Source organism: Oncorhynchus keta, unplaced genomic scaffold, assembly GCF_023373465.1.
Source record: "Oncorhynchus keta strain PuntledgeMale-10-30-2019 unplaced genomic scaffold, Oket_V2 Un_scaffold_28244_pilon_pilon, whole genome shotgun sequence".
NCBI classification, from domain to species: Eukaryota; Metazoa; Chordata; class Actinopteri; order Salmoniformes; family Salmonidae; genus Oncorhynchus; species Oncorhynchus keta.
Window position 1 is genome coordinate 310,574 of NW_026290902.1, and position 22,091 is coordinate 332,664.

General features: G+C 44.8%; 1 protein-coding gene across 4 annotated transcripts in view; it reads right to left on the reverse strand.

Moving 5' to 3' along the window:
- The window catches only part of LOC118383521 (papilin-like), a 171,800-nt gene extending 155,026 nt beyond the window's left edge, over nt 1–16,774 (reverse strand). The window contains exons 1-3 of one of the 4 annotated variants that reach the window (XM_052515517.1): nt 16,326–16,774; nt 13,247–13,309; nt 9,847–9,950 (exon numbers count right to left, since the gene is read on the reverse strand). In XM_052515517.1, the coding sequence (XP_052371477.1) occupies nt 9,847–9,950; nt 13,247–13,297 (155 nt within the window). In that variant the 5' untranslated portion in view covers nt 13,298–13,309; nt 16,326–16,774. Of the gene's footprint in view, nt 1–9,846; nt 9,951–13,246; nt 13,310–16,283 lie in introns of all 4 variants that reach the window. The other 3 variants (XM_052515516.1, XM_052515518.1, XM_052515519.1) reach the window with 3 other exon arrangements.
- Nucleotides 16,775–22,091: the final 5,317 nt, after the last annotated feature.

Genomic DNA, 22,091 nt, shown 5'->3' on the forward strand with positions numbered 1-22,091 from the left:
CAGGCCCAGCCCTCAGCCCAGAACCCGCAGGCCCAGCCCTCAGCCCAGAACCCGCAGGCCCAGCCCTCAGCCCTCAGACCAGAACCCGCAGGCCCAGCCCTCAGCCCTCAGAACCCGCAGGCCCAGCCCTCAGCCCTCAGACCAGAACCCGCAGGCCCAGCCCTCAGCCCAGAACCCGCAGGCCCAGCCCTCAGCCCAGAACCCGCAGGCCCAGCCCTCAGCCCTCAGACCAGAACCCGCAGGCCCAGCCCTCAGCCCTCAGACCAGAACCCGCAGGCCCAGCCCTCAGCCCCTCAGCCCAGAACCCGCAGGCCCAGCCCTCAGCCCAGAACCAGTACCCGCAGGCCCAGCCCTCAGCCCTCAGACCAGTACCCGCAGGCCCAGCCCTCAGCCCTCAGACCAGTACCCGCAGGCCCAGCCCTCAGCCCTCAGACCAGAACCCGCAGGCCCAGCCCTCAGCCCTCAGCCCTCAGACCAGAACCCGCAGGCCCAGCCCCTCAGCCCTCAGACCAGAACCCGCAGGCCCAGCCCTCAGCCCTCAGCCCAGAACCCGCAGGCCCAGCCCTCAGCCCTCAGCCCAGAACCCGCAGGCCCAGCCCTCAGCCCAGAACCCGCAGGCCCAGCCCTCAGCCCAGAACCCGCAGGCCCAGCCCTCAGCCCTCAGACCAGAACCTGCAGGCCCAGCCCTCAGCTCAAGACCAGAACCCGCAGGATTCCAGTTCCCTCAGCCCTCAGACCAGTACCCGCAGGCCCAGCCCTCAGCCCTCAAACCAGAACCCGCAGGCCCAGCCCTCAGCCCTCAGCCCAGAACCCGCAGGCCCAGCCCTCAGCCCAGAACCCTCAGGCCCAGCCCTCAGCCCTCAGACCAGTACCCGCAGGCCCAGCCCTCAGCCCTCAGCCCAGAACCCGCAGGCCCAGCCCTCAGCCCAGAACCCGCAGGCCCAGCCCTCAGCCCAGAACCCGCAGGCCCAGCCCTCAGCCCAGAACCCGCAGGCCCAGCCCTCAGCCCTCAGCCCAGAACCCGCAGGCCCAGCCCTGAATAGGGTTCCATTTGGGACTCACCCTCAATCAGGCAGAGAGCTGCAGACTAACGACGGCTTGCAATCCCATCATGAACAGTAAGTTTATCTCTGTCTTTTGGGCAGCACAGATCACAGCTGAAAGAGGGATTACGGATAAAGTCCTTCATTTACAACCAAGCACCTCGGGAAGGGTTTGTGTTGTTGTGACCTCAATGACCCCAATGACCCCTTGAGGATGCAGCTCCTCATCCAATTGTTTTTTTTTTGGGGGGGGGGGGAGCCTCTCTATCCCACATACTGTACTTCAGTTTCCCCTCTCTTCATACGGTACACTGAGATCACATTACAACGAGGTACAAGAAGGAACATGCACGCTGGATTCCAGTTCTATGATTTATGGATACAACTCTGAGATAAATACGATGTACCAAGCTGGCAGGACAGGCTGGATATGACCTCTCTCTTTTATCCCTCCTCTCTCTATCCCTCCTCTCTCTATCCCTCCTCTCTATCCCTCCTCTCTCTATCCCTCCTCTCTTTATCCCTCCTCTCTCTATCCCTCCTCTCTCTATCCCTCCTCTCTTATCCCTCCTCTCTTTATCCCTCCTCTCTATCCCTCCTCTCTCTATCCCTCCTCTCTCTATCCCTCCTCTCTTTATCCCTCCTCTCTCTATCCCTCCTCTCTCTATCCCTCCTCTCTTTATCCCTCCTCTCTTTATCCCTCCTCTCTCTATCCCTCCTCTCTCTATCCCTCCTCTCTCTATCCCTCCTCTCTCTATCCTCTCTCTATCCCTCCTCTCTCTATCCTCCTCTCTCTATCCCTCCTCTCTCTATCCCTCCTCTCTCTATCCCTCCTCTCTATCCCTCCTCTCTCTCTATCCCTCTCCTATCCCTCCTCTCTATCCTTCCTTTATCCCTCCTCCTATCCCTCTTTATCCCTCCTCTCTCTATCCCTCCTCTCTCTATCCCTCCTCCCTCTCTATCCCTCCTCTCTCTATCCCTCCTCTCTCTATCCCTCCTCTCTATCCCTCCTCTCTCTATCCCTCCTCTATCCCTCCTCTTTATCCCTCCTCTTTATCCCTCTCTCTCTATCCCTCCTCTCTCTATATCCCTCCTCTCTCTATCCCTCCTCTCTTTATCCCTCCATCTCTCTATCCCTCCTCCTCTATCCTCCTCTATCCCTCCTCTCTATCCCTCCTCTCTATCCCTCCCTCTCTCTATCCCTCCTCTCTCTATCCTCCTCTCTCTATCCCTTATCTATCCATCCTCTCTATGGGTTATATCCCTCCTCATCATCCCTCCTCTCTTTATCCCTCCTCTCTCTATCCATCCAAGACTATCCCTCCTTAAAAGATCTTTATCCCTCCTATATCAAAGTTCTCTCTATCCCTCCTCTCTTTATCCCTCCTCCTGTTCTATCCCTCCTCTCTTTATCCCTCAATCTATCCCTCCTCCATTTATCCTGGGTGTTGTATATAACCTGATATCATCATAACCTCATCCATCTCTGGGTGTTCCCTCCTGTTCTATATCCCTGATATGTATCCCTATCTATATATATCTTATATATAACTCTATCCATCTGATATATCCCTCCATAACTCCTGGTCCCTCCTTCATATATCCCTGATATCTGATATCATAACCACATCCATAACTCCTGGGTGTTGTATATAACCTGATATCACCATATAACTCCTATAACCTGATATCATCATCCTAACTCCTGGGTGTTGTACTATAACCTGATATCATCATAACCACATCCATAACACTCCATGGGTGTTCTATATAACCTGATATCATCATAACCACATCCATAACTCCTGGGTCTTTATCCCTCCATCCATAACCTAACCTGATATCATCATAACCACATCCATAACTCCAGGGTGTTCTATATAACCTGATATCATCATCCCATCCATAACTCCCTGGGTGTTGTATATAACCTGATATCATCATAACCACATCCATAACTCCAGGGTGTTCTATATAACCTGATATCATCATAACCATCCATCCATAACTCCTGGGTGTTCTATATAACCTGATATAACCATCATCATCCCTCATGTTCATAACTCCCTGGGTGTTGTACATAACCTGATATCATCATATCCCATCCATAACTCCTGGGTGTTGTATATAACCTGATATCATCATAACCACATCCATAACTCCTGGGTGTTCTATATAACCTGATATCATCATAACCACATCCATAACTCCTGGGTGTTCTATATAACCTGATATCATCATAACCACATCCATAACTCCTGGGTGTTCTATATAACCTGATATCATCATAACCCATCCATCCATAACTCCTGGGTGTTGTATATAACCTGATATCATCATAACCACATCCATAACTCCTGGGTGTTCTATATAACCTGATATCATCATAACCACATCCATAACTCCTGGGTGTTCTATATAACCTGATATCATCATAACCACATCCATAACTCCTGGGTGTTCTATATAACCTGATATCATCATAACCACATCCATAACTCCTGGGTGTTCTATATAACCTGATATCATCATAACCACATCCATAACACCTAGGTGTTCTATATAACCTGATATCATCATAACCACATCCATAACACCTGGGTGTTCTATATAACCTGATATCATCATAACCACATCCATAACTCCTGGGTGTTGTATATAACCTGATATCATCATAACCACATCCATAACACCTGGGTGTTCTATATAACCTGATATCATCATAACCACATCCATAACTCCTGGGTGTTCTATATAACCTGATATCATCATAACCACATCCATAACTCCTGGGTGTTCTATATAACCTGATATCATCATAACCACATCCATAACTCCTGGGTGTTCTATATAACCTGATATCATCATAACCACATCCATAACTCCTGGGTGTTGTATATAACCTGATATCATCATAACCACATCCATAACTCCTGGGTGTTGTATATAACCTGATATCATCATAACCACATCCATAACTCCTGGGTGTTAACCTGATATCATAACACTCCATATCATATAACCTGATATCATCATAACCACATCCATAACTCCTGGGTGTTGTATATAACCTGATATCATCATAACCACATCATAACTCCTGGGTGTTCTATATAACCTGATATCATCATAACCACATCCATAACTCCTGGGTGTTCTATATAACCTGATATCATCATAACCACATCCATAACTCCTGGGTGTTCTATATAACCTGATATCATCATAACCACATCCATAACTCCTGGGTGTTCTATATAACCTGATATCATCATAACCACATCCATAACCTGGGTGTTGTATATAACCTGATAACATCCATAACTCCTGGGTGTTCTATATAACCTGATATCATCATAACCACATCCATAACTCCTGGGTGTTCTATATAACCTGATATCATCATAACCACATCCATAACTCCTGGGTGTTGTATATAACCTGATATCATCATAACCACATCCATAACTCCTGGGTGTTGTATATAACCTGATATCATCATAACCACATCCATAACTCCTGGGTGTATAACCTGATATCATACCACATCCATAACTCCTGGGTGTTGTATATAACCTGATATCATCATAACCCATCCATAACTCCTGGGTGTTCTATATAACCTGATATCATCATAACCACATCCATAACTCCTGGGTGTTCTATATAACCTGATATCATCATAACCACATCCATAACTCCTGGGTGTTTATAACCTGATATCATCATAACCACATCCATAACCTGGGTGTTATATCATAACCTGACATCATCATAATCCATAACTCCTGGGTGTTCTATATAACCTGATATCATCATAACCACATCCATAAACTCCATAACCAATCCATAACTCCTGGGTGTTGTATATAACCTGATATCATCATAACCACATCCATAACTCCTGGGTGTTCTATATAACCTGATATCATCATAACCACATCCATAACTCCTGGGTGTTCTATATAACCTGATATCATCATAACCACATCCATAACTCCTGGGTGTTCTATATAACCTGATATCATCATAACCACATCCATAACTCCTGGGTGTTCTATATAACCTGATATCATCATAACCACATCCATAACACCTGGGTGTTCTATATAACCTGATATCATCATAACCACATCCATAACTCCTGGGTGTTGTATATAACCTGATATCATCATAACCACATCCATAACTCCTGGGTGTTCTATATAACCTGATATCATCATAACCACATCCATAACTCCTGGGTGTTCTATATAACCTGATATCATCATAACCACATCCATAACTCCTGGGTGTTGTATATAACCTGATATCATCATAACCACATCCATAACTCCAGGGTGTTCTATATAACCTGATATCATCATAACCACATCCATAACTCCTGGGTGTTATATATAACCTGATATCATCATAACCACATCCATAACTCCTGGGTGTTGTATATAACCTGATATCATCATAACCACATCCATAACTCCTGGGTGTTCTATATAACCTGATATCATCATAACCACATTAACTCCTGGGTGTTGTATATAACCTGATATCATCATAACATATAACTCCTGGGTGTTGTATATAACCTGATATCATCATAACCACATCCATAACTCCTGGGTGTTGTATATAACCTGATATCATCATAACCACATCCATAACTCCTGGGTGTTCTATATAACCTGATATCATCATAACCACATCCATAACTCCTGGGTGTTTCTATATAACCTGATATCATCATAACCACATCCATAACTCCTGGGTGTTCTATATAACCTGATATCATCATAACCACATCCATAACTCCTGGGTGTTCTATATAACCTGATATCATCATAACCACATCCATAACTCCTGGGTGTTCTATATAACCTGATATCATCATAACCACATCCATAACTCCTGGGTGTTGTATATACCTGAACCTGATATCATCATAACCACATCCATAACTCCTGGGTGTTCTATATAACCTGATATCATCATAACCACATCCATAACTCCTGGGTGTTCTATATAACCTGATATCATCATAACCACATCCATAACTCCTGGGTGTTCTATATAACCTGATATCATCATAACCACATCCATAACTCCTGGGTGTTGTATATAACCTGATATCATCATAACCACATCCATAACTCCTGGGTGTTGTATATAACCTGATATCATCATAACCACATCCATAACACCTGGGTGTTCTATATAACCTGATATCATCATAACCACATCCATAACTCCTGGGTGTTGTATATAACCTGATATCATCATAACCACATCCATAACTCCTGGGTGTTGTATATAACCTGATATCATCATAACCACATCCATAACTCCTGGGTGTTCTATATAACCTGATATCATCATAACCACATCCATAACTCCTGGGTGTTCTATATAACCTGATATCATCATAACCACATCCATAACACCTGGGTGTTCTATATAACCTGATATCATCATAACCACATCCATAACTCCTGGGTGTTCTATATAACCTGATATCATCATAACCCATCCATAACTCCTGGGTGTTCTATATAACCTGATATCATCATAACCACATCCATAACTCCTGGGTGTTCTATATAACCTGATATCATCATAACCACATCCATAACTCCTGGGTGTTCTATATAACCTGATATCATCATAACCACATCCATAACATCAGGTGTTCTATATAACCTGATATCACATAACCCATCCATAACTCCTGGGTGTTCTATATAACCTGATATCATCATAACCACATCCATAACTCCTGGGTGTTCTATATAACCTGATATCATCATAACCACATCCATAACTCCTGGGTGTTCTATATAACCTGATATCATCATAACCACATCCATAACACCTGGGTGTTCTATATAACCTAATATCATCATAACCACATCCATAACTCCTGGGTGTTGTACATAACCTGATATCATCATAACCACATCCATAACTCCTGGGTGTTCTATATAACCTGATATCATCATAACCACATCCATAACTCCTGGGTGTTATATATAACCTGATATCATCATAACCACATCCATAACTCCTGGGTGTTCTATATAACCTGATATCATCATAATCCATAACTCCTGGGTGTTCATCCTGATATAACATCCATAACTCCTGGGTGTTCTATATAACCTGATATCATCATAACCACATCCATAACTCCTGGGTGTTCTATATAACCTGATATCATCATAACCACATCCATAACTCCTGGGTGTTCTATATAACCTGATATCATCATAACCACATCCATAACTCCTGGGTGTTCTATATAACCTGATATCATCATAACCACATCCATAACTCCTGGGTGTTCTATATAACCTGATATCATCATAACCACATCCATAACACCTGGGTGTTGTATATAACCTGATATCATAACCACATCCATAACTCCTGGGTGTTCTATATAACCTGATATCATCATAACCACATCCATAACTCCTGGGTGTTCTATATAACCTGATATCATCATAACCACATCCATAACTCCTGGGTGTTCTATATAACCTGATATCATCATAACCACATCCATAACTCCTGGTTCTATATAACCTGATATCATCATAACCACATCCATTCTATATAACCTGATATCATCATAACCACATCCATAACTCCTGGGTGTTCTATCATAACCACATAACCTGATGATATCATCATAACCACATCCATAACTCCTGGGTGTTGTATATAACCTGATATCATATCATCATAACCTATATAACCTGATATCCATAACTCCCTGGGTGTTCTATATAACCTGATATCATCATAACCACATCCATAACTCCTGGGTGTTCTATATAACCTGATATCATCATAACCACATCCATAACTCCTGGTGTTCTATATAACCTGATATCATCATAACCACATCCATAACTCCAGGTGTTCTATATAACCTGATATCATCATAACCACATCCATAACTCCTGGGTGTTCTATATAACCTGATATCATCATAACCACATCCATAACTCCTGGGTGTTCTATATAACCTGATATCATCATAACCACATCCATAACTCCTGGGTGTTCTATATAACCTGATATCATCATAACCACATCCATAACTCCTGGGTTCTATATAACCTGATATCATCTATCCATAACCTGGGTGTTCTGATAACCTGATATCATAACCACATCCATAACTCCTGGGTGTTCTATATAACCTGATATCATCATAACCACATCCATAACTCCTGGGTGTTCTATATAACCTGATATCATCATAACCACATCCATAACTCCTGGGTGTTCTATATAACCTGACCTGATATCATCATAATCCATAACTCCTGGGTGTTCTATATAACCTGATATCATCATAACCACATCCATAACTCCTGGGTGTTCTATATAACCTGATATCATCATAACCATAACATCCATAACTCATAACTGGGTGTTCTATATAACCTGATATCATCATAACCACATCCATAACTCCTGGGTGTTCTATATAACCTGATATCATCATAACCACATCCATAACTCCTGGGTGTTCTATATAACCTGATATCATCATAACCACATCCATAACTCCTGGGTGTTCTATATAACCTGATATCATCATAACCACATCCATAACTCCTGGGTGTTCTATATAACCTGATATCATCATAACCACATCCATAACTCCTGGGTGTTCTATATAACCTGATATCATCATAACCACATCCATAACTCCTGGGTGTTCTATATAACCTGATATCATCATAACCACATCCATAACTCCTGGGTGTTCTATATAACCTGATATCATCATAACCACATCCATAACTCCTGGGTGTTCTATATAACCTGATATCATCATAACCACATCCATAACTCCTGGGTGTTCTATATAACCTGATATCATCATAACCACATCCATAACTCCTGGGTGTTCATATATAACCTGATATCATCATAACCACATCCATAACTCCTGGGTGTTCTATATAACCTGATATCATCATAACCACATCCATAACTCCTGGGTGTTCTATATAACCTGATATCATCATAACCACATCCATAACTCCAGGGTGTTCTATATAACCTGATATCATCATAACCACATCCATAACTCCTGGGTGTTGTACATAACCTGATATCATCATAACCACATCCATAACTCCAGGGTGTTCTATATAACCTGATATCATCATAACCACATCCATAACTCCTGGGTGTTCTATATAACCTGATATCATCATAACCACATCCATAACTCATAACACCTGGGTGTTCTATATAACCTGATATCATCATAACCACATCCATAACACCTGGGTGTTGTACATAACCTGATATCATCATAACCACATCCATAACACCTGGGTGTTCTATATAACCTGATATCATCATAAGCACATCCATAACTCCTGGGTGTTGTATATAACCTGATATCATCATAACCACATCCATAACTCCAGGGTGTTCTATATAACATTGGCAATCTCACTATGTGACTTTCTGTCATCATCTTAAACATTACTCCTGGGTCCTTGTAAAACCTGATATCATCATAACCACATCCATAACTCCTGGGTGTTCTATATAACCTGATATCAACATAAGATAACTCCAGGGTGTTCTATATAACATTGGCAATCTCACTATGTGAAAGCGAGAAAGAAAGAAAGAAAGCTAAGCTCTGTTGGAAAGACTATAGTGAAAGAGTAGAGTCACGTCCAACAAAGAAAGAAAGAGAGAAAGAGAGAAAGAAAGAAAGAAAGAAAGAAAGAAAGAAAGAAAGAAAGAAAGAAAGAAAGAACCAATCTCTTACCTCTGGGTAACACATCTCCTGGTTCTCATGGTAACCCCACTGCCACAGCTCCTGCTACATTCTCCATAGGGACTCCATTCCTCCCAGTAGTCCCCACTAGGCAGCTGGACATTTAAAACAACACATAGTGGTCAGGGTCTCAAATGGTACCCTATTCCCTATATAGTGCACTACTTTAAATGGTACCCTATTCCCTATGTAGTGCACTACTTTAAATGGTACCCTATTCCCTATATAGTGCACTACTTTAAATGGTACCCTATTTATATGCCATTTAGCAGACGCTTTTATCCAAAGCGACTTACAGTCATGTGTGCATACATTCTACGTATGGGTGGTCCCGGGAATCGAACCCACTACCCTGGCGTTACAAGCGCCATGCTCTACCAACTGTGCTACAGAAGGACCACATTCCTTATATAGTGCACTACTATAAATGGTACCCTATTCCCTATATAGTGCACTACTTTAAACGGTACCCTATTCCCTATATAGTTCATTACTTTAAATGGTACCCTATTCCCTATATAGTGCACTACTTTGGACAAGAGGCCATAGGGCTCTATAAGACTAGGTTGCCATGTGGTAAAAGCTTCTGTCACCACTACATTCTCCACCACTAGACTCCCATATTATCCCATCTAGTCCCCCCTGTCACCATAGTACCTACCACTATCCCCTGTCATCTACCTCACCACTATCCTGTCCTATATTCCCTATGTAGTCACCACTTTCCTGTCACCACTATCCTGCATAACACTATCCTGTCACCACTATAAATGGTCACCACTATCCTATATGCCACTTTGTCAAGCTTATCCAAAGTCCACTATCCTACAGTCCTGTCACCCCACCACTATCCACTGTCACCACTGGTCCTGAATCACCACTATCCTGTCACCACTATCCTGTCACCACTATCCTGCCTACTATCCTGTCACCACTATCCTGTCACCACTATCCTGTCACCACTATCCTGTCACCAGGCCATATCCTGTCACCACTATCCTGTCACCACTATCCTGTCACCACTATCCTGTCACCACTATCCTGTCACCACTATCCTGTCACCACTATCCTGTCACCACTATCCTGTCACCACTATCCTGTCACCACTATCCTCACCTGTCACCACTATCCTGTCACCACTATCCTGTCACCACTATCCTGTCACCACTATCCTGTCACCACTATCCTGTCACCACTATCCTGTCACCACTATCCTGTCCAACACCTCACCACTATCCTGTCACCACTATCCTGTCACCACTATCCTGTCACCACTATCCTGTCACCACTATCCTGTCACCACTATCCTGTCACCACTACTATCCTGTCACCACTATCCTGTCACCACTATCCTGTCACCACTATCCTGTCACCACTATCCTGTCAACACTATCCTGTCATCTACCCCACCACTATCCTGTCACCACTATCCTGTCACCACTATCCTGTCACCACTGTCCTGTCACCACTATCCTGTCACCACTATCCTGTCACCACTATCCTGTCACCACTATCCTGTCACCACTATCCTGTCACCACTATCCTGTCACCACTATCCTGTCACCACTATCCTGTCACCACTATCCTGTCACCACTATCCTGTCACCACTATCCTGTCACCACTGTCCTGTCACCACTATCCTGTCACCACTATCCTGTCACCACTATCCTGTCACCACTATCCTGTCACCACTATCCTGTCACCACTGTCCTGCCACCTATAATAATACATGTTTAGCAGACATCCTAAGTATTGTACAGCTAGTGTCTACATATTTACTGTGTGGTCTCTGTGGGGACCTATATAACACATACACTACATGGCCAAAAGTATGTGGACACCTGCTCGTCCAACATCTGATTCCAAAATCATTGGTGTTAATCTGGATTTGGACCACTCTTTGCATCTATAACAGCCTTCACTCTTCTGGGAAGGCTTTCCACTAGATGTTGGAACATTGCTGCTATAACAGCCTCCACTCTTCTGGGAAGGCTTTCCACTAGATGTTGGAACATTGCTGCTATAACAGCCTCCGCTCTTCTGGGAAGGCTTTCCACTAGATGTAGGAACATTGCTGCGGCGGACTTGCTTCCATTCAGCCACAAGAGCATTAGTGAGGCCTTTTAGGCCTTCTGGCTAGCAGTCGGCGTTCCAATTCATCCCAAACGTGTTCGATGGGGTTGAGGTCAAGGTTCTGTGCAAGCCAGTCCAGTTCTTCCACACCAATTTCGACAAACCATTGACCTCGCTTTCTTCAAGGGGGCATTGTCATGCTGAAACAGAAAAGGACCTTCCCCAAACTGTTGCCACAAAGTTCGAAGCACAGATTTTTCTATTTCCCTTCACTGGAACTAAAGGAGCCCGAACCATGAAAAACAACCCCCGACCATTGTTCCTCCTCCACCAAACTTTACAGTTGGGCACTATGCATTAGGGCAAGTAGCATTCTCCTGGCATCTGCCAAACCCAGATTAGTCCGTCGGACTGCCAGATGGTGAAGTGTGATTCATCACTCCAGAAAACTGCTCCAGAGTCCAATGGTGGTGAGCTTTACACCACTCCAGCTGACGCTTGGCATTACACATGGTGATCTGAGGCTTGTGTGCGGCTGCTCGGCCATGGAAACCCATTACATGAAGCTCCTGATGAACAGTTATTGTGCTGACGTTGCTTCCCGAGGCAGTTTGGAACTCGGTAGTGAGTGTTGCAACCGAGGACAGACGATTTCTTAGCGCTATACACTTCAGCACTCGGCGGTCCCCGTGAGCGTGTGTGGCCTACCACTTCACGGCTGAGCCGTTGTTGCTCCTAGACGTTTCCACTTCACAATAACAGCACTTACACTTGACTGGGGGCAGTCCCAGCAGGGGTGGCTGGTGAAGCAGGGGAGTCTGGTGAAGCAGGGGTGGTGGTGAAGCAGGGGAGGCTGGTGAAGCAGGGGAGGCTGGTGAAGCAGGGGTGGTGGTGAAGCAGGGGAGGCTGGTGAAGCAGGGGTGGCTGGTGAAGCAGGGGAGGCTGGTGAAGCAGGGGTGGCTGGTGAAGCAGGGGTGGCTGGTGAAGCAGGGGAGGCTGGTGAAGCAGGGGTGGCTGGTGAGCCCCAGCAGGGCAGAAATTTGACATACTGTCTTGATAGAAAGGTGGCATCCTATGACAGTACCACGTTGAAAGTCACTGAGCTCTTCAGTATGGGACCATTCTACTGCCACTGTTTGTCTATGGAGATTTTATAAACCTGTCAGAAACGGATGTCCACATACTTTTGATAATGTAGTGTAGGTTGGATGTGTTACCTGTACCAGACTGCTTTTTCCTCCACGGAACTATTTGTCTTCACTGAATACAATAACAACGTAATGCAATACTATTCATATGAACATCATGTCTGCTTACCAGGAGAGCTGGCGCAAAGAACAGCTGCACAGCAACCAGACACCACAGCATCTTCCTCTTTCACTGATGGGGACGACAAAACCAGTTAGTCTGATAAAGGCGATTATAATAACTATGTTTACATACATTTACAAAATGTGAGAGCAATGACTAATAAATGGTGGGAAGATGGTTTTGTAAAATGCCTTTATAAATGGTTTATTACCGAACGTTATGATAAAAGTGTTAGCTTCTAGTAGTTCTACAATCATTATTATAAAGTGATTTTCAAATCCTATGTGTCTTGTGAGATGTTTAATGGTGTTATTAAAAAAGAATCACAAAACAGAAATAATTATTAATTTGTCTATGTTTTTTCAAAGTTTTTTCTTTTCAACATTCTGAGAACGGAGGTGTTCTGTTCTGAGAACGGAGGTGTTCTGTTCTGAGAACGGAGGGGTTCTGTTCTGAGAACGGAGGAGTTCTCTTTTGAGAACGGAGGTGTTCTGTTCTGAGAACGGAGGTATTCTGTTCTGAGAACGGAGGTGTTCTGTTCTGAGAACGGAGGTGTTCTGTTCTGGGAACGGAGGGGTTCTGTTCTGAGAACGGAGGAGTTCTCTTTTGAGAACGGAGGTGTTCTGTTCTGAGAACGGAGCAGTTCTGTTCTGAGAACGGAGGTGTTCTGTTCTGAGAACGGAGGGGTTCTGTTCTGAGAACGGAGGGGTTCTCTTTTGAGAACGGAGGTGTTCTGTTCTGAGAACGGAGGGGTTCTCTTTTGAGAACGGAGGTGTTCTGTTCTGAGAACGGAGGGGTTCTCTTTTGAGAACGGAGGTGTTCTGTTCTGAGAACGGAGGTGTTCTGTTCTGAGAACGGAGGTATTCTGTTCTGAGAACGGAGGTATTCTGTTCTGAGAACGGAGGGGTTCTCTTTTGAGAACAGAGGTGTTCTGTTCTGAGAACGGAGGTGTTCTGTTCTGAACGGAGGTGTTCTGTTCTGAACGGAGGGAGGTGTTCTGTTCTGAACGGAGGTGTTCTGTTCTGAACGGAGGGAGGTGTTCTGTTCTGAACGGAGGTGTTCTGTTCTGAGAATGGAGGAGTTCTGTTCTGAACGGAGGGAGGTGTTCTGTTCTGAACGGAGGGAGGTGTTCTGTTCTGAACGGAGGTGTTCTGTTCTGAACGGAGGTGTTCTGTTCTGAGAACGGAGGTGTTCTGTTCTGAGAATGGAGGAGTTCTGTTCTGAGAACATAGGAGAATGTTTTACTATGGTTTCCTGAACGAGGGGGGTCAAGGCAGCCCAGCAGGCAGTGGACACTCTGGTATGGACTGATCAGACTGTCCGTAATTGCACTCACTTGAAGGTTGTTAATGGAGTCAGTGGCTCTATGAGCCTATTGTCCTCAGCTTATTACCGGAACTGTCAGAGTTAGGGGGTCAGGACAGAGCCCCAGTCACAGGATTCTCACTAACACCGTCAATAGACTGGTCAGCAAAAAAAAACTCTTTGCACTCAAGAGTCCCATTCCTTGACCACATGTACAAACACACAAACCTACTGAATTTAATTTAATGTTTTATTTTACCATTATTTAACCAGGCAAGTCAGTTAAGAACATATTCTTATTTTCAATGACGGCCTGGGAACAGTGGGTTAACTGCCTGTTCAGGGGCAGAACGACAGATTTGTACCTTGTCAGCTCGGGGGTTTGAACTCGCAACCTTCCGGTTACTAGTCCAACGCTCTAACCACTAGGCTACGCTGCCGCCCCGAATACACAAACAAACACACGTGCACGCACACAAACACACATGCACACACACCTACTGAATAAACAAACAAACACAGAGCACACATTGTGAAGGAATGGCCCATCAATAAAGTTATGCATATTTAAATAATAACTTATTTATTCAATGTTGTGCTAACAGAATAAAGTAAGTAACGTTAATGTGTGTTTGTGTGTATTCTCAACACGTAACTATTCATTTAATTTTTTTTTTTTTTAAGTAGAATAGAATAACAGGGAATCATTTGGAGTGAAATAAAGTGAGTCCCATAGTCTCACAACCTCAAACCCTGTTAGGGGGGAAGAAAACAGCAATAAGTAACCTCGATCTATCCTGAGTTGGGAGGGGCGCCTTGACGGTAGACAGGGTTCACGGAAGGTGACAAAAGAGGATGTCCCTCAGTGATGGAAAAAGTACCCAATCGTCATACCTGAGTAAAACTAAAGATGCCTTAATTAATAGAAAATGACTCAAGTAAAAGTGAAAAGTCACTCAGTAAAATAAAAAGTCAAAAAAAAAGTCAAAAAGTATTTGGTTTTACATGTACTTAAGTCTCAAAAATAAAAGCAGAAATAATTTTAAATTCCTTATAATTAAGCGAACCAGATGCCCGGACTTTCTTGTTTTTATTGTATTTACAGAAAGTCAGTGGCTCCAACACTAAAAGTAAATAGTAAAGTACAGATACCCCCAAAAACTACTTAGGTAGTACTTTAAAGTATTTTTTTACTGAAGTACTTTACACCACTTGTGTCACCCACTGGGAACAGACGTTTGCTTTTAGTTGTCAACTAATATGAATTCCAAGTTGATTAAATATATATATATATTATTCACCATGTCATGAGATTCAGGTTAAAAGCTAAATGTCCTTATGTTGATGACTTTTTGCTCATCTAATCAGTTTTACACGTTGATTCAACGTAATCACATTGATCTTTTGTTAAAATTACCTGGGGAAAAAGTTTATTTAATACGGTTTTTTTGCCCAGTGGAGATGCATTATATTCTCCAACCGGAGAGGGTACGCTGTGTTCTGCTCTGCAAAACATGACTTTGGCTGAACTGAATGTAGTGTTCGTTAATTAAAAGTAGAAATGAATAGTCTAATGGTAGCTGGTAGCCTGCCTACAAATCCGAAATATGTGAAAAGTAACTCCTGTAAACGCTTAATATTGTGCGCAAGAATGTTGGCTTTCCAGACATTTCCCACGAAGCAATTCTTACTAAAGACAAAATGCCAGAAATCCTAATAAAAATTGTCAGAACTTTACCCTTTGTGCGTTTCTGCGTCCCTTCAACTATCAAAAAAATACCTGATGAATCCGTGCTGCGCGGTTTCACTGTGTTGTCTGTCGTACCTCCGCAGCTGCGGTTCTAATATTACCTGCTGGCTTCGTGTCTCTCTGCCGGGGAGGGTTTTTAGTTATTAACCCCTGTGCCCAACTCCTGTTCTGATGAAGTTATCAAGCTGCAAGACCCTTTTCCTTTCTCTTTCCAGTTGAAATTGAAAAGAGGAGAAAGAGTCCCGTCGGTGTTAAAACCTCTGTGTGCGTCACTCGGGCTAACCCCATCGTGCCCGGGATCTGCGCGCTGGTGATTACAGTGTGTCAATGTACAGAACTCAACCGGGGAGAAATATTGCGAGGCTATCATTTCAGATTGTAAAAATAACTGTTAATTAACGTTTGTAGATTTTAAGATCCTTCTTCTCAGAATGAATGTGCAAGACACACTTTTAATGAGTAATTCTCGTTTTTACAAACCAGTGGCCCTCTAATCTTGGTTACCTCAGAACAAAATGTATTTCGCGAAAGTTTGTCATTTCCTGTTCATGAGAATCTGTCCACGAGAGATTAGTGGCTCACACCCGGTACTGTTATTATAGCATTACGGTATGGGCTATTTGAGTTGAGCGGTGTCAGATTATTATAGTGTAATAATGTGTTATGATGTTTAATAACAGCTTCGTTAATACCAGGGTTTAACAATTATATATATATATATGAACATGTTTATAATAGGGTGACCACACGTCCCGGATTGATGAGAGCTGGCGACGAATCAATTGGACGGACCTCTTGATTTTACGTTTCCTCAAGGTAGCTCCTATATGTACGTACACAGGCTTGTACCTACACCGTTTTTTTTTGGGGGTGTTATGGTGAAGACGTTAGATCTCCACAGTGGAGGTGTCATAATACCCATAAAACCTAGTGGTCAGACAAGGGAAATGGTTACCATTGTTTTTCCACCATTCATTTTTCCAATAGGGGATTTTTTTTTTTAGAAACGCTTGAAAATAAGGACTGTGTTTAGTATAGGCTTAACCTGTCGTGATGTTTTTGATAACCTGTCAAATCTCCCTCGGAAAAGGTGGCTTTTATCACTATATTCGGGGCTCTATTTACTCTCATATTAAAAAATGCTAATTAACATTGTTGTGTATTGATGTGACGTACTGATATATGACGTCACCACGCCAGTAAAGGCGTACTGATATGTGAATACGGGGCTTGTTACTTGGACAGTGATGGAGTAAAAACAAGTTGACGTTTACCTCCGAGTCTGGTTGATTTCATTCAGTATAATATCTTAACTTAGCACAAGGTGTACGTATAAGATCGAACTATGTTGACGAGGATAACGTTTTGAAAACGATAGTTAATTAAATCTTGATGGGATGGGAAAACAATGTGCCAACGTTTGACTGCTAACAGTGAGCCTGCTACGCTTGGTCCATGCTGGACCGGGTGGTTGATGACGCTGGACCGGGTGGTTGATAACGCTGGACCGGGTGGTTGATGACGCTGGACCGGGTGGTTGATGACGCTGGACCGGGTGGTTGATGACGCTGGACCGGGTGGTTGATGACGCTGGACCGGGTGGTTGATGACGCTGGACCGGGTGGTTGATAACGCTGGACCGGGTGGTTGATGACGCTGGACCGGGTGGTTGATGACGCTGGACCGGGTGGTTGATGACGCTGGACCGGGTGGTTGATGACGCTGGACCGGGTGGTTGATGACGCTGGACTGGGTGGTTGATGACGCTGGACCGGGTGGTTGATGACGCTGGACCGGGTGGTTGATAACGCTGGACCGGGTGGTTGATGACGCTGGACCGGGTGGTCCATGCTGGACCGGGTGGTTAATGACGCTGGACCGGGTGGTTAATGACGCCGGACCGGGTGGTTGATGACGCTGGACCGGGTGGTTCATGCTGGACCGGGTGGTTAATGACGCTGGACCGGGTGGTTGATAACGCTGGACCGGGTGGTTGATGACGCTGGACCGGGTGGTTGATGACGCTGGACCGGGTGGTTGATAACGCTGGACCGGGTGGTTGATGACACTGGACCGGGTGGTTGATGACGCTGGACCGGGTGGTTGATGACGCTGGACCGGGTGGATGATGACGCTGGACCGGGTGGTTGATGACGCTGGACCGGGTGGTTGATAACGCTGGACCGGGTGGTTGATGACGCTGGACCGGGTGGTTGATGACGCTGGACCGGGTGGTTGATAACGCTGGACCGGGTGGTTGATGACGCTGGACCGGGTGGTGCTGACGGGTGGTTATGACGCTGGACCGGGTGGTTAATGACGCTGGACCGGGTGGTTGATGACGCTGGACCGGGTGGTTGATGACGCTGGACCGGGTGGTTGATGACGCTGGACCGGGTGGTTGATGACGCTGGACCGGGTGGTTGATGACGCTGGACCGGGTGGTTGATGACGCTGGACCGGGTGGTTGATGACGCTGGACCGGGTGGTTGATAACGCTGGACCGGGTGGTTGATGACGCTGGACCGGGTGGTTGATAACGCTGGACCGGGTGGTTGATAACGCTGGACCGGGTGGTTGATGACACTGGACCGGGTGGTTGATGACGCTGGACCGGGTGGTTGATGACGCTGGACCGGGTGGATGATGACGCTGGACCGGGTGGTTGATGACGCTGGACCGGGTGGTTGATGATGCTGGACCGGGTGGTTGATAACGCTGGACCGGGTGGTTGATGACGCTGGACCGGGTGGTTGATGACGCTGGACCGGGTGGTTGATGACGCTGGACCGGGTGGTTGATGACGCTGGACCGGGTGGTTGATGACGCTGGACCGGGTGGTTGATGACGCCGGACCGGGTGGATGATGACACTGGACCGGGTGGATGATGACACTGGACCAGGTGGTTGATAACGCCGGACCGGGTGGTTGATGACGCTGGACCGGGTGGTTGATGACGCTGGACCGGGTGGTTCATGACGCTGGACCGGGTGGTTGATGACGCTGGACCGGGTGGTTGATGACGCTGGACCGGGTGGTTGATGACACTGGACCGGGTGGTTAATGACACTGGACCGGGTGGTTGATGACGCTGGACCGGGTGGTTGATGACGCTGGACCGGGTGGTTGATGACGCTGGACCGGGTGGATGAATACCATCCGGTTACGTTGATGCGGTTGCATAACAACAGAGGAGAGCTTTGCTTCTACATCGTGCTGGGACAGATGTGCAAGACATTTCCTTCGCCGACACCGGAGAACCAACGGACTACGGCAGGGCTGTGGCTGTGTTAAATGCATACTTCGTGCCACAGGTGAACACAGACAGACTTTTTATCAACTGACACAGACAACTGCTGAGACAGAAATGTGTTACTCGTCTTAGACAAGCAGCTAAAGACTATGACATTGGAGATAAAAGCAATCAGATTAGAGATGCCATACTGGAGATAAGGGCAATCAGATTAGAGATGCCATACTGGAGATAAGGGCAATCAGATTAGAGATGCCATACTGGAGATAAAGCCAATCAGATTAGAGATGCCATACTGGAGATAAAGCCAATCAGATTAGAGATGCCATACTGGAGATAAAGCCAATCAGATTAGAGATGCCATACTGGAGATAAGGGCAATCAGATTAGAGATGCCATACTGGAGATAAGGGCAATCAGATTAGAGATGCCATACTGGAGATAAAGCCAATCAGATTAGAGATGCCATACTGGAGATAAGGGCAATCAGATTAGAGATGCCACACTGGAGATAAGGGCAATCAGATTAGAGATGCCATACTGGAGATAAAGGCAATCAGATTAGAGATGCCATACTGGAGATAAGGACAGTCAGATTATAGATGCCATACTGGAGATAAGGGCAATCAGATTAGAGATGCCACACTCTAGATAAGGACAATCAGATTAGAGATACCACACTGGAGATAAGGGCAATCAGATTAGAGATGCCATACTGGAGATAAAGCCAATCAGATTAGAAATGCCATACTGGAGATAAGGGCAATCAGATTAGAGATGCCACACTGGAGATAAAGACAATCAGATTAGAGATGACAATCAGATTAGAGATGCCATACTGGAGATAAAGCCAATCAGATTAGAGATGCCACACTGGAGATAAGGACAATCAGATTAGAGATGCCACACTGGAGATAAAATTGATGTTTATTGGCATGTTACTCTCAGAGTTATTATTATTATGCTGGTCATCTATGAACATTTGAACATCTTGGCCATGTTCTGTTATAATCTCCTGTTGGTCATCTATGAACATTTGAACATCTTGGCCATGTTCTGTTATAATCTCCTGTTGGTCATCTATGAACATTTGAACATTATGTTATAATCTCCTGTTGGTCATCTATGAACATTTGAACATCTTGGCCATGTTCTGTTATAATCTCCTGTTGGTCATCTATGAACATTTGAACATCTTGGCCATGTTCTGTTATAATCTCCTGTTGGTCATCTATGAACATTTGAACATCTTGGCCATGTTCTGTTATAATCTCCTGTTGGTCATCTATGAACATTTGAACATCTTGGCCATGTTCTGTTATAATCTCCTGTTGGTCATCTATGAACATTTGAACATCTTGGCCATGTTCTGTTATAATCTCCTGTTGGTCATCTATGAACATTTGAACATCTTGGCCATGTTCTGTTATAATCTCCTGTTGGTCATCTATGAACATTTGAACATCTTGGCCATGTTCTGTTATAATCTCCACCCGGCACAGCCAGAAGAGGACTGGCCGCCCCTCATAGCCTGGTTCCTCTCTAGGTTTATAATCTCCACACGGCACAGCCAGAAGAGGACTGGCCACCCCACATAGCCTGGTTCCTCTCTAGGTTTATAATCTCCACCTGGCACAGCCAGAAGAGGACTGGCCACCCCACATAGCCTGGTTCCTCTCTAGGTTTATAATCTCCACCTGGCACAGCCAGAAGAGGACTGGCCACCCCTCATAGCCTGGTTCCTCTCTAGGTTTCTCCCTAGGTTTTGGCCTTTCTTGGGAGTTTTTTCTAGCCACCGTGCTTCTACACCTGCATTGCTTGCTGTTTGGGGGTTTTAGGCTGGGTTTCTGTACAGCACTTTGAGATATCAGCTGATGTAAGAAGGGCTTTATAAATACATTTGATTTGATTTGAGAAGGGCATTGGGCCCACAGCTGAAAGAGAGGGAGCAGAGGTCGAGGCCCACAGTACATCATCCCAGTTCCAGAACTTCTGCCAGGAAAATGGGATATAGCATGCAAAAAAACCAGCTATTCCAGGAATAGAATATTCATCAAGGGGTATACAACCGGAGCCAGGTATTCCAGGAATAGAATATTGATCAAGGGGTATACAACCGGAACCAGGTATTCCAGGAATAGAATATTGATCAAGGGGTATACAACCGGAGCCAGGTATTCCAGGAATAGAACATTCATCAAGGGGTATACAACCGGAGCCAGGTATATTGATCAAGGGTATACAACCGGAGCCAGGTATATTGATCAAGGGTATACAACCGGAGCCAGGTATTCCAGCAATAGAATATTGATCAAGGGGTATACAACCGGAGCCAGGTATTCCAGGAATAGAACATTCATCAAGAGGTATACAACCGGAACCAGGTATTCCAGGAATAGAATATTGATCAAGGGGTATACAACCGGAGCCAGGTATTCCAGAAATAGAATATTGATCAAGGGGTATACAACCGGAGCCAGGTCCAGATCCAAAGGACACCACACACCTGAAAGCGACTGTGGAACAGAGTCCTACTCTGAGA